At 57.8% G+C, this 13,730-nt stretch overlaps 1 protein-coding gene across 1 annotated transcript in view; it reads left to right on the top strand.

Moving 5' to 3' along the window:
- PLXNA1 (plexin A1) overlaps positions 1–13,730 on the top strand; it is a 49,972-nt gene that overhangs the window by 28,148 nt on the left and 8,094 nt on the right. The window contains exons 16-25 of the mRNA XM_050781563.1: positions 173–266; positions 648–887; positions 972–1,115; positions 1,512–1,746; positions 3,427–3,569; positions 5,314–5,570; positions 5,980–6,046; positions 12,354–12,500; positions 12,595–12,754; positions 13,424–13,527. Coding sequence (XP_050637520.1) covers positions 173–266; positions 648–887; positions 972–1,115; positions 1,512–1,746; positions 3,427–3,569; positions 5,314–5,570; positions 5,980–6,046; positions 12,354–12,500; positions 12,595–12,754; positions 13,424–13,527 — 1,591 coding nt within the window. The remainder of the gene's footprint in view (positions 1–172; positions 267–647; positions 888–971; positions 1,116–1,511; positions 1,747–3,426; positions 3,570–5,313; positions 5,571–5,979; positions 6,047–12,353; positions 12,501–12,594; positions 12,755–13,423; positions 13,528–13,730) is intronic.

The following is a 13,730-nucleotide window of genomic DNA, read 5'->3' as shown; positions in this document are numbered from 1 at the left end:
CCCTCCTGCATGCTGGGTACTGTCCTGCTGGGAAGCACCCCTTGCCAAGAGCTTTTACCTGTTTCCTGTCTTTGGGGAAGGCAGGCTTTGCCTGGCTGAGCTGTGGCCTGTGTTTCCAGCTCACTGGGCCCCAGCATCATCTGGTGACCCCCCGACCCCTGTTCTGTTCCAGTGGTGGGACCCTCCTAACGGTCACGGGCACCAACCTGGCCACTGTCCGTGAGCCCCGAATCCGGGCCAAGTACGGAGGCATTGAGAGGGAGAACGTGAGTCCCTGCCCTCAGCTGCCCACCTCGGTCCAGGCCTTCACCTGGGATGGGGCTCCTGCTATAAATGCTCATGTCCCTGCCCCTACCCCTGCCCCTTCCCAGCTTATGCCAACCTTGGCTGTGCCTGGAGACCCCTGGGGAGGCACCTGTCCTGCTTGGCAGGTGGAAGGTCTGGCTCTGGGCTGCTGGCTGTGCACACCTCTCCTTCAGGCCATATGTCCCTGGTCCATGTGGGGTGGGTGGCCCAGGACCTGCCCTGCTGGTGCCTGGCATCATCTATGCAGGGAGCAGGCAGCCCCCAGGCCAGGGGCTCTGTCACTGGGAGTTGCCAGGCCACTCAGGGAGGTCCCGCCCAGCATCCCTACCCTGTGTCTCCAGGGCTGCCTGGTGTACAATGACACCACCATGGTATGCCGCGCCCCGTCTGTGGCCAACCCTGTGCGCAGCCCACCGGAGCTGGGGGAGCGACCGGATGAGCTGGGCTTCGTCATGGACAACGTGCGCTCCCTGCTTGTGCTCAACTCCACCTCCTTCCTCTACTACCCTGATCCCGTACTGGAGCCACTCAGTCCCACTGGCTTGCTGGAGCTGAAGCCCAGCTCCCCACTCATCCTCAAGGTGGGTCACCGTTGCCCATAGGCTGGGCCGTGCCAGGGAGGAGGCCCCTCGTCCTGGGCTCTGGCTCACCCCCACCTCCTACAGGGCCGGAACCTCTTGCCACCTGCGCCCGGCAACTCCCGACTCAACTACACAGTGCTCATTGGCTCCACACCTTGCACCCTTACTGTGTCGGAGACGCAGCTGCTGTGCGAGGCGCCCAACCTCACAGGGCAGCACAAGGTCACGGTGCGTCTGTCCACCGGGGGTGCGGAGCTGGGAGAGCCATGCCCCACCTGTGGACCCTGACCCACTAGCACAGCCCCAGCTCTGACCTTGCCCCAGATTCACCCCTAGCTCAGAGGGTGCTCAGCTCCAGTGCAGGCCCTGCCTTAGCCCTCAGCCTGCTACCTCCTTGAGCCCCCCAGACTGCCTACCCACCCTGAGCCCTTGCCATGCCAGTGCTGCCCTGACTGGACAGGCGCCTGCCCTGGGTCCCAGTGTCACCCTGCTGACCACTCTGTGCCCCTGTCGGTGGGACCTTGCCCACAGGCAGGTGTGTGTGAGGGTCTTGCCCATCGGGAGGGGCTCCCAAGCTTAGTGGAAAGCATGGGTGGCTCCTGAGTGGCCTCCACCCACCGGCAGGTGCGGGCTGGCGGCTTCGAGTTCTCGCCAGGGACACTGCAGGTGTACTCGGACAGCCTGCTGACGCTGCCTGCGATCGTGGGCATCGGCGGGGGTGGGGGTCTACTACTGCTGGTCATCGTGGCCGTGCTCATCGCCTACAAGCGCAAGTCACGAGATGCTGACCGCACACTAAAGCGGCTGCAGCTCCAGATGGACAACCTGGAGTCCCGCGTGGCCCTTGAATGCAAGGAAGGTCTGTTGGGGCTGGGGCTCACTGGGGCAGCTGCCACCTCCAAACCAGGCCCTGGCCCATCCCCACACCTACCTCCCACCACCCCCACCCTGCTTCTGCTCAGTTTACAATGTTCCTGATAGCCTTGCTGTGCCAGGCCTGGTCCCAGGGCAGTGGGCGGGTGCCTGACCAGGGCCTGGCCCTGCAGCAGGTACCACATCCTCAGGGTGCTGCTTGTGACACAGAACTCAGAGCTAGACTGTTTGCGTTTGTATCCCAGCTGGGCTATAAGGCTGGGGGTGGCTATTTACCTTTCTGTGCCTCAGTCTTGTCATCTGTAGAGTGAGCACAGTGACAGTGCCTACTTCCCCAGGCACTGGGAGTGGTGGTGGGTTGGCTGGTTCCAGTGGAGCAGCAGAGAGGGGTGCTTCTGCCATGCAGCAATGGGGAGCCCTTGTGCTTTGGTAGTCCCTGGGCACATAGAGATCTTGGCCTGAGCTGACCTTTGTCCTTGATATGTCTATAGGGGGAGTCAGGCCACATCATCCTCTTGATCCATGGCAGGTGTGAGTGGCAGAAATCTGTTCCATGTTGGGCGAGACTTTGAGCATTTGCAGATAGTAACTCACACATGTTCAGGGCTCTAGGGGTCAGATACTAGGAGTGCTGCTGCTGCAGTGGAGGACCTTAGCCATGTGGTCCAGCATGGGGTTGTCATGAACTCCACTGGGACTCTATTGGGATGGGGTGTTTTGTTTGCACAGGACTCAGCCAGTCTTAAAATGCAAAGTTCTGCATCCTGGGAGCCCTCTCAGTCCCAGACAAACCTACATGGCCCTGTGGTGGGCTGAGGGTGGCCCTACCTCTTGGGCAGCCCTGGTGGGACCAGAGGCAGGTGTGTGTCAGGGCCAGGTGGGAGGCAGGTGGCCTGGGCCTCCCTTGTGCTCCCACCTGCTGAGGCTGGCTGTCTGGTGAGGCTGGCATGTGTGGATGCGGTGGCTGGCGGCTGCTCCAGGCCAGCCAGGTGCAGATAACTAGATGCCTGGCAGCAGTGCCCAGGAGACGAAGGCTCCAGCTCTTAATTAAACCTGTCAGATGTCCCCCAGAGCCTGTCTGGCACTCCTCTGGCTTCTGATCAGATAGTGTGATCCTCGGGCTGCTGCAGGGCTGATACCTCACAGCTCTGGAATGTTCTGTCAAGGGCTTCACTGCCCTGCCTGCCCTTGTTCCTGACAGAGGCAAAGCTGGCCCTGAGCAGAGTGAGCCACATTGAGGGCGCACCAGGCCCGAGATGTGCATGCAGTGGTGTGGGGGCTTGGGGACAGCCTGCAGCCCTGGGACCTCACCCCTGGCCGCATCCCAGCACCTCCCAGCAGTTGGAAGGAGCCCGAACTCCAAAGCTGCTCTACGCTTAACTGCCAGTGTCTGAGATGCAGGAGGCCCCGCCCAGCCTGCCCCTGGTGCCGATGCTTTCTCTGCTCTTGTCTTGCTTGATCCTGTGGGAAGCTCACAGAGGAGAGTTACTATGCCTGTGCTAGGGCTGTAGTAGCTGGGGGACGGAGAGTCACAGTAGTTTCCTTAAGATCATGAAACCAGTAAGTGTCACAGCCAGAATTTGATGTAGGCCCCAAGAGTGGGAGGGTTGGGGCATGGAGCAGGGCCACCAGGGCATGCTGCCCCTGATGCCACATCTGGCCACAGCCTTTGCAGAGCTGCAAACAGACATCCATGAGCTGACCAACGACCTGGACGGTGCCGGCATCCCCTTCCTTGACTATCGGACATACGCCATGCGGGTGCTCTTTCCTGGGATCGAGGACCACCCTGTGCTCAAGGAGATGGAGGTAGGACCACTGGCTCTGGGGTCACAGGAACTCAGAGGCAGCTGCTGTCTTCTGCCTTTGGGGCTCCTTAGGTGCTGATGGATGGTATGGGGCAGCCTGTGCGGCCTGGGGGAGGGTCCAGGCCTGCAGGGCTCTGGGCTCAGCCGAGTGGGGAGCAGGTGCTAGGAGGCAGAACCAAGACCAGGCCAGCACAGTGGGGCCCTCAGCCCTGGGGCCGGGGCAGGGGAATGGCCAGTGTGGCTCTGCTCCATGAAGTACCTCCAGAGGGCAGGAGGAGGCTCTGGCCCCACGGCCTGCATGGGATGCCAGGCCTCATCTCAGCAAACCACTTGTCAGCCTGGGCTTCTGGCACCTCTCCGGTGGCTGCCTCTTGGGCCCTGCCTCTGCGGGGGTTCCCGCCTGCGGCTCCGCTGGCCTGGTCTGCTGGGTGGTTCTGGATGCGAAGCCTCGCTGGGCAGGGGCCGTGTGCTGGGAGGTGCGGGTGGCTGATGAAGTCAGCTATGGCAGTTTGGGATGGGAGCGTGTGGCTGGCATAGCACCAGGGCCTCAGAGAGTAGGGCTTTGCCCCGTGGACCTTGGCAGCGGCCTGGCGAGGGAAAAGAGGGCTGGCTCCCACGTCCCCAAAGGGCCCCCAGTGGCAGGCAGGCTAGGAGCCAGTCCTTGGCGAGCCACAGCCAGGGACTCAGCAGGTCAGCTCGGTCACACTCTCCAGCTGAGGGCACCCCCCCACCATGTACCTTGGATGTTGGGGAGCCCATGTCCCCTGTGGTGGCTCTGTTGGTGGGTAGTCCCTTTTGAGCTGATACTGAGCAGGCCTTCCCACCTTGGGCCCTGGGGCTGCATGTGGCTGAGTGCTGCCATCCTGTTCCTGGGCTTGCTGCCACGCGGGGCTCCACAGCTTCCCCAGGTTGTATCTCTCTCTCAGTGCCTCCATTTGCTGTGTCTGTCAGACTGTCTCTTTGAGCCGTGACTGTGTGTGTTCTACCTGGGCCATTACCTGTCTGCCTGATACCTGTTGGCCTTGGCTGGGAGCCTGGTATCACTGGTGGCTCTGGGCTTTGCCTAATAGGGAACATCTTGCCCTGATAAACCTTAGTATGAACGAGAGAAAGAGAGTAGGGGCCCTGGAACCAGCTGTGCCTCTACTCCACTCCTTTTTCCTACCTGCAGTGTGGCCCTAATCAAACCTCTTCCTGTCTCCAACCTTGTGTCCTCATCCATGATATGCAGAGGCTGATTGTGCATTGGTTATCATTGTCAAGGCGGAGAGAGATGGTAGACTTGCACTCCTGGTTCCCAGTGTATGGGGGCATTGAGTTGGACTCCCTTTGAGCTGTTGCAGGCCAGCTGCGGGGGTTGCTGTTCAAAGGGCCCAGCCATGGAGTGGGTGGTGTGAGGAGCCCCTCTCATTCTCCACCCAGCCGCACTGCTAACACCTTTGTCATGTTGGCTTGTGGTGGGCTTCTCAGGCTGCCGCAGGGACTCTGTGGCCAGGGCTGCCCTGATGGCAACAGACAGTGGTGGCAGCACCCAGGTCATGTCCATTTTGCTAAGGACAGGTGAAGCTTGGGAATGACCCGCTGAGCTGAGGAGTCAGGGCAACTTGTCACTTGCCTTCCAGGCCTGTCCTCTGATGGGGCCCTGCCATACCAGCCAGGCCTGGACAGCCCCTCACCGGTCAGCTTGGGGGCTGGGGCTGGGGCTGGGTGCTCCTCTGTGGTCTGAGCTCCGTGTGCTCCCTCAGGTGCAGGCCAATGTGGAGAAGTCGCTGACACTGTTCGGGCAGCTCCTGACCAAGAAGCACTTCCTGCTGACCTTCATCCGCACGCTGGAGGCGCAGCGCAGCTTCTCCATGCGCGACCGCGGGAACGTGGCCTCGCTCATCATGACGGCCTTGCAGGGCGAGATGGAATATGCCACGGGTGTGCTCAAGCAGCTGCTTTCCGACCTCATCGAGAAGAACCTGGAGAGCAAGAACCACCCCAAGCTGCTACTGCGCCGGTGAGCCTGGGGGCACTGGGATTGGGGGAGGCAGGCCCATGCCTCCAGCTTTGGACAGGCTGGCCTAGCAGGCCCAGAGACACTGCTGTGGCGGTTCCCACTGGGCAGGGGTGGGGGGACTCACCTGGCCTCTGAGGCTCAGCTGCCACCTCCCTAGGTACTGATAGTGAGGACCCAGGCTTGAGTCTTCATACTTACAGGCCGGGGCTCTGGGTGAAGGGCTGGGGTCTCCATGGCAGCCCCAGAAGTCCCTGCTGCCCACTCATGTGGGTGCCTTTCGAGACCTGACCTTCGGTGCTGCAGGAAGTGGGGCAGGGTGGGGTGGGATCAGTGGGTGAGGGCTGCAGGGGCCCTGTGCCTGCTGGACAGCTGGAATGACACCACTCTGCCCATATTCTGTGCCCCCCAGGACTGAGTCGGTGGCAGAGAAGATGCTAACCAACTGGTTCACCTTCCTCTTGTATAAGTTCCTCAAGGTAAGCAGAGGCGGGAGGAAGCAGGTGTCAGAGGCAATTGAACAGCGGGAGGGGAAAATGGAGAGAGGTGGGGATCAGTGGGAGGTGCTGGAGAATGACAGCAGGTGGGGTCTTGGTCGAGTTCTGGCTCAGGCCTAGGCCCCTGGACATGCAGCTGCTCCCGGCTTCTGGCTCCCGGCTCCCTCCTCCCTCCTTCTGAGGCTGTCAGGCCCTTGCACAGCCCACCAAGGTAGGTGTGGGAGTTCAGATACAGGCTCTCAGTGCCCACAGCTGGCCTGGGCTCAGGAGGGTGGGGGCACCCTGGGCAGGGGCCTCTGAGAGTCCAGCACCCGGCGTGGGGCCAGCCTGGGGGTGCCTGAAGGCTCTAGTCCACCACCTATCATGGGGACAGGTGGCTGCCCTGGGCTTCCCCTGTGCTGTCCATTCAAGCCCCTCCAACCCCCCAGCAGAGGGACGCTGCCATTTTCAGAACAGGAATAGGGTGTAGGCCAGAGACTGCAGGCCAGGGCCCAGGCTGGATGGGGATCTGGGTGGGCTTTAACTGGGCTGTAAGCAGTTGAATTGCTGTCTGCACTTCCAGTGTTGGAACTTATACAGACTCGGGTATATGGCTTCTCTTGGAAAGTCTAAAGGCCTGGTTAGCCCACTCCTGAGAGGTGGGAGGAGCCCAGTGTATGCATGGTGAAGTGCATGCTCCTCGCCTGGCTTCAGTGGTCCCTGTCGCTGCTTTGTGGGTGAGGGTGACTGACAGTGTAGCCCAGTGATTGAGGGTGGGAGCTGGCGCTGACTGCCTGGGTTCCATTCTCCTGGTTTCCTTATGGAATCCAGGGATGGCATATCTGTCTCCACTGGCCCGTGGGGCTTTCAGGCCTCCTGCAGCCAGATACTGCTGAACTCAGGTGATCAGCACACAGATCCCTGCACAGAGCGGAGTCCTGGCTGGGCATCCTCACTGTGGAGAGAAACACTGGACAGGAAATACAGCAGACAGGCCACGGGGTAGAGCCGAGCAGGGAGGGTGGGATTCGAGCAGAGGTCTGAAGACCAGGCCGGGAGAGGGAAAAGAGTCCCAGGCAGAAGAGGCTACTGAGGAGAAGGCGCCAGGTGGGATAGGCAGGGGCAGGGCTTGTCTGTCCTAGGTCATCTCTGGAGGTGGGACATTTACGTGTATATAGCAGTCCCTGGCACATAGCAAGTGCCCAGTAGATTATAACATCCTTAGGCAGAACTGGAAGCAGGTAACACAAAGTCGTGCATGTCCTGTAGAAAGTACAGTTCTATGAAGACTGCATAGATGTGTGCATGCTGGGTGAGCTGGGCTCTGTGAGCCTAAAGCAGCAGGCGCCCTGGTGAGGTGAAGAGGGCCCTGCTCACCTGGGTCCCCATCTGATCCCAATTCTCCACACCCACAGAGACAGGGCTCAGGGCAGCAAATGCCTGTAAGCACTGACGTTGGGTGTGGATTATCTTTCATGCCAGGATACAGGGGGCAGCCTCAGCCAGTGCGGAGTGTGTCCCCACAGGGTGGTGCTATAAGCAGAGAGGGTGGCAGTGGGGCGCCGTGGAGGCGTTATCCTCAGGCCAGATCGGGAGTTCCATGGAGAGCTGGGGACATTTGGGACAGGCGCTGAGAGATGTGTGGGCAGTGGAGGGAGGGAGAGGGAGGCCAGTCTTGGCCAAGGGAGCCATAGGAAGGGGACACAGGGAGGAGGGAGGCAGGGGTGACCATTTAGGTGGGAGTTGTGCAGGTACAGGGGGTGCGCGCTGTGTGTTGGGGGTTTCACAGCCCATGCCCATGACCCCAACCCACCTCGTTATTAGTGGGGTCCCAGTGCAGGGGGCAGGCAGGGGCCAGGAGCTGTTAGATCTCCTTAGGTCATCACTGCCCTCCTCCAGTTCTAGGAGGACCCCTATATATGCAAGGGAGGGCATGTACTGGGTGCAAGGACATGGCCCGAGGCTGAGAGGTGCAGACAGCCATGCTGGAGCTTGGCACCCCCTGGATGGGACTGAGATGGGCCCAGGGCTGTTTCCGTCCACATAGCCAGCCAGTGACTTTTTTTTTTTTGCCACCATATCTGGGTTTTTTTTTGTTTTTGTCTTTTTTAAGATAGATGTTATTGTTTAGAGCAGTTTCAGATTCACAGTAAAATTGAGCAGAAGATACAGAGGTTTCCCATGCACCTGCTGCTCCCACATATGCACAGTCTCCCCACTGTCAGCATCCTTAGGAGAGGGGTGCATTTGGTCCAGTCAATGAACCTGCCAGGACACATCTTCACCACCCAGTGCCCCTCATTTCCACGCGGGCTCACTCGTGGTGCTCTGCATTCTGTGAGTTTGGATGAACGTACGATGCCATGTATCCACCGTTAGAGCATCACACAGAATAGTGTCGCTGCCCTAAAAATCCCCCAAGCTCACCTGTCATCTCTCCCTCCCCCTGAGCCCCTGGCACCCATTGATTTCATTGTCTCCATAAGTTGTGCCTTTTCTAGATGTCACATAGTGGAATCGTGCACTATTACTGTAGCCTTTTCCAACTGGCTCCCTTCACTTTGTAATCTACTTTGAAGGTTCCTTTATTTATTTTCATAGCTTGATAGCTTATTTCTTTTTAGTGTGCCACAAACTTAAAAAAATTTGTTATGGCGAAATACACATGACATAAAATTTACCATCTTAACCATTTTTAAGTGCACAGTTGAGTGGTATTGGATGCATTTACAGCAGTGTTGGCCATGGCCACCTGCTCCATGAGTCTTCATCTTGTAAAACTGAAACTCTGTCCCCATTGAACACCCACTCCTTGTTCCTTCCTCCCCAGCCCCTGGAACCGTTCTACTCTCTGTATCTGTGAATCTGACAGCTCTAGGGACCTCATATGAGTGGAATCATGCATTGTTTGTCCTTTCGTGGCTGGCTTAATTTCATCAGCTTAATGGGGAAGCAATCCAGGTGTCCATCGACAGATGAATGAATAAGCAAAATGTGGTCTGTGCATACAATGAGATAGTAGTCTGCCTTAAAAAGGAAGGGAATTCTGACATGCCGCAACATGGATGAACTTTGAGAACACAAACTCTTTTTAAACAACCCAAATACTTTTCATTCCTTGCTGTCTTTAGAAACAAAAACTTTAACTACAAAAGTAACCCATGACATTTTAGCACATGTAAACAACCTGGAAGGGAGGATGGAGGGGTGAGCTCCCCTCCCCTCTGCAGTTCTGGTGCCTGTCCTCCCAGGCTGGGGTCTGAGCTGAAGCAAATATGAATAGACTATGCTTTTTAATATTAAGATGAAGGTTAGTATCAGACCTTTTTTCTCATTAGAGAGTTTTAAATTTTTTCAGTACCACAATTTTCACTGTGCCTTGCTCCCCGTCTGTCCTCACCTTGGCCATAGTGTTAGGCCCACCTTTGCGGGTGAGCACACAAATGCTTTCCTTGTGTTTTTATCAACTGCATAATGTTCCATGGTGTGGCCATTTCATCATTTGTTTAACTGTGGCACCGCTGATGGCCAGGGCTGCACAGCTTGGATTTGGATGCAGTTGTCTCTGCTTGCCTGGTCCTGTTTAAGTGCCTTTCCAGAAGAGTGAGTGCAGGTGATCAGGCACACTCATTTTTCATTGTAATATATGCTGCTGCATTATCCTACCAAAAACGTTGCAAATGTACCAGTTCATCATCTGAGAATCTTACCCAGGCCTGGTATAGCACTTGTCTTATTGATCTTTTTCACCTCTGCCCATCTGAAAAGTACACACTGGTAGGTTGTTGCCTTAGTTGGCATTTCTTTAACAAACCTTGGACATCTTTTTACATATTTGATTGGCTGCTTTTATTTTTTCTTTGAAGCCAAGTTTGTAAATGTCCATTTTTACCCTTTGCTTGTTTTACTAGGGTCATTTCTTTTAGATTATAGGAATTTTTATTTTTTGTTTTTGAGACAGAGTTTCACTCTTGTTGCCCAGGCTGAGTACAATGGCGCAATCTTGGCTCACTGCAACCTCCACCTCTCCGGTTCAAGTGATTCTCCTGCCTCAGCCTCCCGAGTAGCTGGGATTACAGGCATGTGCCACCACGCCAGGTTAATTTTGTATTTGTAGTAGAGACCGGGGTTCTCCATGTTGGTCAGGCTAGTCTCAAACTCCTGACCTCAGGTGATCCACCCACTTCAGCCTCCCAAAGTGCTGGGATTACAGGTGTGAGCCACCGCACCCAGGAACTTTTTAACATACACACTTCCCATCTTTTCAAGCTCATGTGTTCCACTGAGAAATGATTTTTATTTATGTGGTGTGGGGTAGGGATCTGGTTTGATCCTCCCACCTCCCCATGCCCACCGTGGAAAAGTGCTTGTGGTAATGTCATTTCTGGAACTGCCTGTATTATCCTTCTGTTAGAAAAGTGGCACTTTTTGTTGGGCAGTTTTTGCACATTCCTGACTGGTGCTGGGAGAAGTCTGAGGTCTTCCTTTTCCCCCATCACTGCACAAGAGATTGAGGCTACAACAAGAAAAGGACTGGGCCTTCCTCTTCCCTGGCCTCTGAGCTCTTGGAACCTGCTTTGCAGCCTCCAGGCTGGCCTGGCTGAAGAAGTGGGTGGAGTGGGGCGGGGCCTGCTGCCTGGGTTGAGTGTAAATGCCCGGCTCAGCCTGAGCCTTCTCTGGGGACACCTGGCTTGTATGGGGCAGGCGCTTTGGGGTCAGCTGGATCCGGGTTCAGATCTTGGCTTCTCCAGTTTCTTGCTGTGTGACCTTGGGCCAATAGCTGCACTCCCCTGACCTTCAGAGACTAGCTGCGGTCCTTTCACTCTCTGAGGCCAGACCTGGGAACCCTTGGGCAGGTGTGTCACTTTGGGAAACCCTCAAAGGCTCTTGTCTTCCTGTCGCATTAATGGCTCTCCATCCAGATCTGCACCCCTTTTCCTCCTCCTTCGTGGCTAACTTAATGAAACCAAGTTTGCAAATAAAACATAATTTCAAAGACAGGCATGTTGTTGGAAGGTCTGGGATGGTCTTAACAGCTGTCTCTCTAATTACCACAGATGCTAACGAGGTGCCTGAAGCCTCTGGTTACAGGAGCAGAGCTGCTGTTTGTTTGCCAGGGCTGGATAGGAAGCAGGGCTGCCAAGCCCGCCCCTCCATTGAGGTGCACACACACCTGAAGGCCCTTGGGCAGGCAGGGCCTGCAGCAGACCCTGTGCCTAGTCTCTGGGTGGGCCTCACCTCTGTGGCCGACTCAGCCAGCCCAGATGTGAACGTTTCTCAGGGACAGCTCTCCATTCACTCAGTTCGTCTAGCAAGTGTCTGTGATGTCCCATGCACAGGCTCAGCCAGTGCTGGCAGTAGGGTATGGTGAGCAGGCCAGGCAGCTCCCACTCCAGAGGGGTTGGCAGGGGTGCTCAGGTTCCTTCAGAGAACAACAGATGGCGGGGGAGACCAGTGGGGTGGTGGTGGGGGGTACGTGTGCTGGGAGCTCCCTGGGAGCCTTTCTGGAAAGGGCACATTGGGTTGTGTCCAGAAGGGCCCATGAAGACACCAGGGGAAATTTCTGGTTGTAGAGGCAGCAGTTGCAAAGGCCCTGAGGTGGGACAGGAGGCAGTTCTCATGCTACAGCATGGGGAGCCAGAGGGTGAGGGGTCAGAGTGGTCAGGTGCCCGCTGAGGGCCCGGGACTGTGCTACTGGCCCTGTGCTGTGCGCTTGGGTGCTGGTGAACCTCCCTGGGTGAGCAAGCCTCCCCCGGTGGGTATGTCAGCATCCATGACACACCATAGGTGTGTCCCAGAGTAATATGGAGGGCCTAGCTGGGTGGTCCCTCAGAGGCCAGCGGATCACAGTCACACTTGACGTTGCGTAGTATGGGGTCCGCCTGTGCCGCGGGCGGCGGGCCATGGGGAGCTTTGTCCTGCGCACCTCCAGCTGGGGAGCAGGCCCCTGGGAGGCTGGGGCTGGGTGGGGATCCTGCTGAGACCCGGGGAGACTTCTGGGTGAAATAGACAGGCCTCGGCCCTCCTTGATGCAGGCCCCGTGTGCCACGCCATTTTCCTTGCTATGCTACGGCGTCTCCTGGCTCGTGTGTAATTTAGGGTTTTCATGGGATATTTGTAGGGTGGGGTGGGTATGTTTTGTTTCCTGATTTTCTTGCAGTCTCTGCTGGGCTTTGGGACTAAGGCTATACTTGCCTCCTAAAGAGTTGGGAAGTGCTGCCCATTTCTCCTTGCCGGGAACACCGTGGCTGGCACTGGAGGGGGTAGACTTGGGGGTCCTGGCTGCAGCCTTATGCCACCTCCCCCACAGGAGTGCGCTGGGGAGCCGCTGTTCATGCTCTACTGCGCCATCAAGCAGCAGATGGAGAAGGGCCCCATCGACGCCATCACGGGTGAGGCACGCTACTCCCTGAGTGAGGACAAGCTCATCCGGCAGCAGATTGACTACAAGACGCTGGTGAGCATGACCACCCTCTGTCCTGGGTGCCCTGGTGCCCCCCACCCCCCAATTATGGGGCTGACACTGCTGCCCTGCTCCACCCCGCCCGCAGACCCTGAACTGTGTGAACCCTGAGAACGAGAATGCACCTGAGGTGCCGGTGAAGGGGCTGGACTGTGACACAGTCACCCAGGCCAAGGAGAAGCTGCTGGACGCTGCCTACAAGGGCGTGCCCTACTCCCAGCGGCCCAAGGCCGCGGACATGGACCTGGGTGAGCGGGCAGGGCCGTGGCTGCCTGGGGTGTGTGCTGGAGCAGAGGGGCAGGGCCATGGCCCAATACTGAGCTTGGCAGGGAAGTCCAGGCCAGTCCTCCGCACCAGGCTGGCGCTGGTCTGGAGGACAGTGGAATGGCAAGTGGGCTGTCCAGTCCCAGGTTGGGTGTAGAGGGTGGCTGCCCCGCCCTGGGCAGAGACTCTGGGAGGTGGTGGGTTCCAGTGTACTCTGGGAGGCAGTGGGCTCTTAGAGCCCTGAGGGGGATACTCAGGCTCATGAGAGGGGCAGGTGGAGCAACTGAGGGCCAGAGGGGATGGGACAGGTTTGGGGTGGGGCCCAGAGTCCTGCAGCAGATGTGACTGGAGAGGCTGGGGCCCCGTAGAAGCCTCGGTGCCAGGCTGAGGAGTTGGGGCCCTGAGGCTTGGGGAAGGCAGAGCAGACCCCCTTAGGCTGGGGTTGCTATGGCAGATTGGGAGGGCTGCGGCAGGTTGCCGGGGGCTATGGCAGGTTAAGGGTGCTGCAGCAGGTGTGGAGATGTGTCCCTGGTCTGTGCTGGCGCTAGGAGCTGCAGGTGGGCCCCATCCCACCTGTATGATGGATCACTGCTGTGATGGAGGAGGGAAAGAGGCCCCAGCGGCCCCACCCTCCAACTCCCTCCTCTCCGCAGAGTGGCGCCAGGGCCGCATGGCACGCATCATCCTGCAGGATGAGGACGTCACCACCAAGATTGACAACGATTGGAAGAGGCTGAACACACTGGCTCACTACCAGGTGGCTCCTGGCCCTCCGACCCTAGCACAGGCCTCCCTCCCCTTGGGGCTTCCACAGCGCAGCTGCCAATGTTTGCAGCATGTGGGCTGGACAGCAGTGAGATCTGTCAGGGAGAGGAGGGGAGGTGGTCACATATGTGTGTGGACCATCCCAGGACCCAAGCTGGGCTTGTGGGTTTGCCCGGCAGTCCTGGGCTGTCCTGA

This window comes from Macaca thibetana, chromosome 2 (assembly GCF_024542745.1).
Source record: "Macaca thibetana thibetana isolate TM-01 chromosome 2, ASM2454274v1, whole genome shotgun sequence".
In the NCBI taxonomy this organism is placed as follows: Eukaryota; Metazoa; Chordata; class Mammalia; order Primates; family Cercopithecidae; genus Macaca; species Macaca thibetana.
Note: the sequence above shows the minus strand (reverse complement) of the source record. Positions and strands in the feature narration are given on the sequence as shown.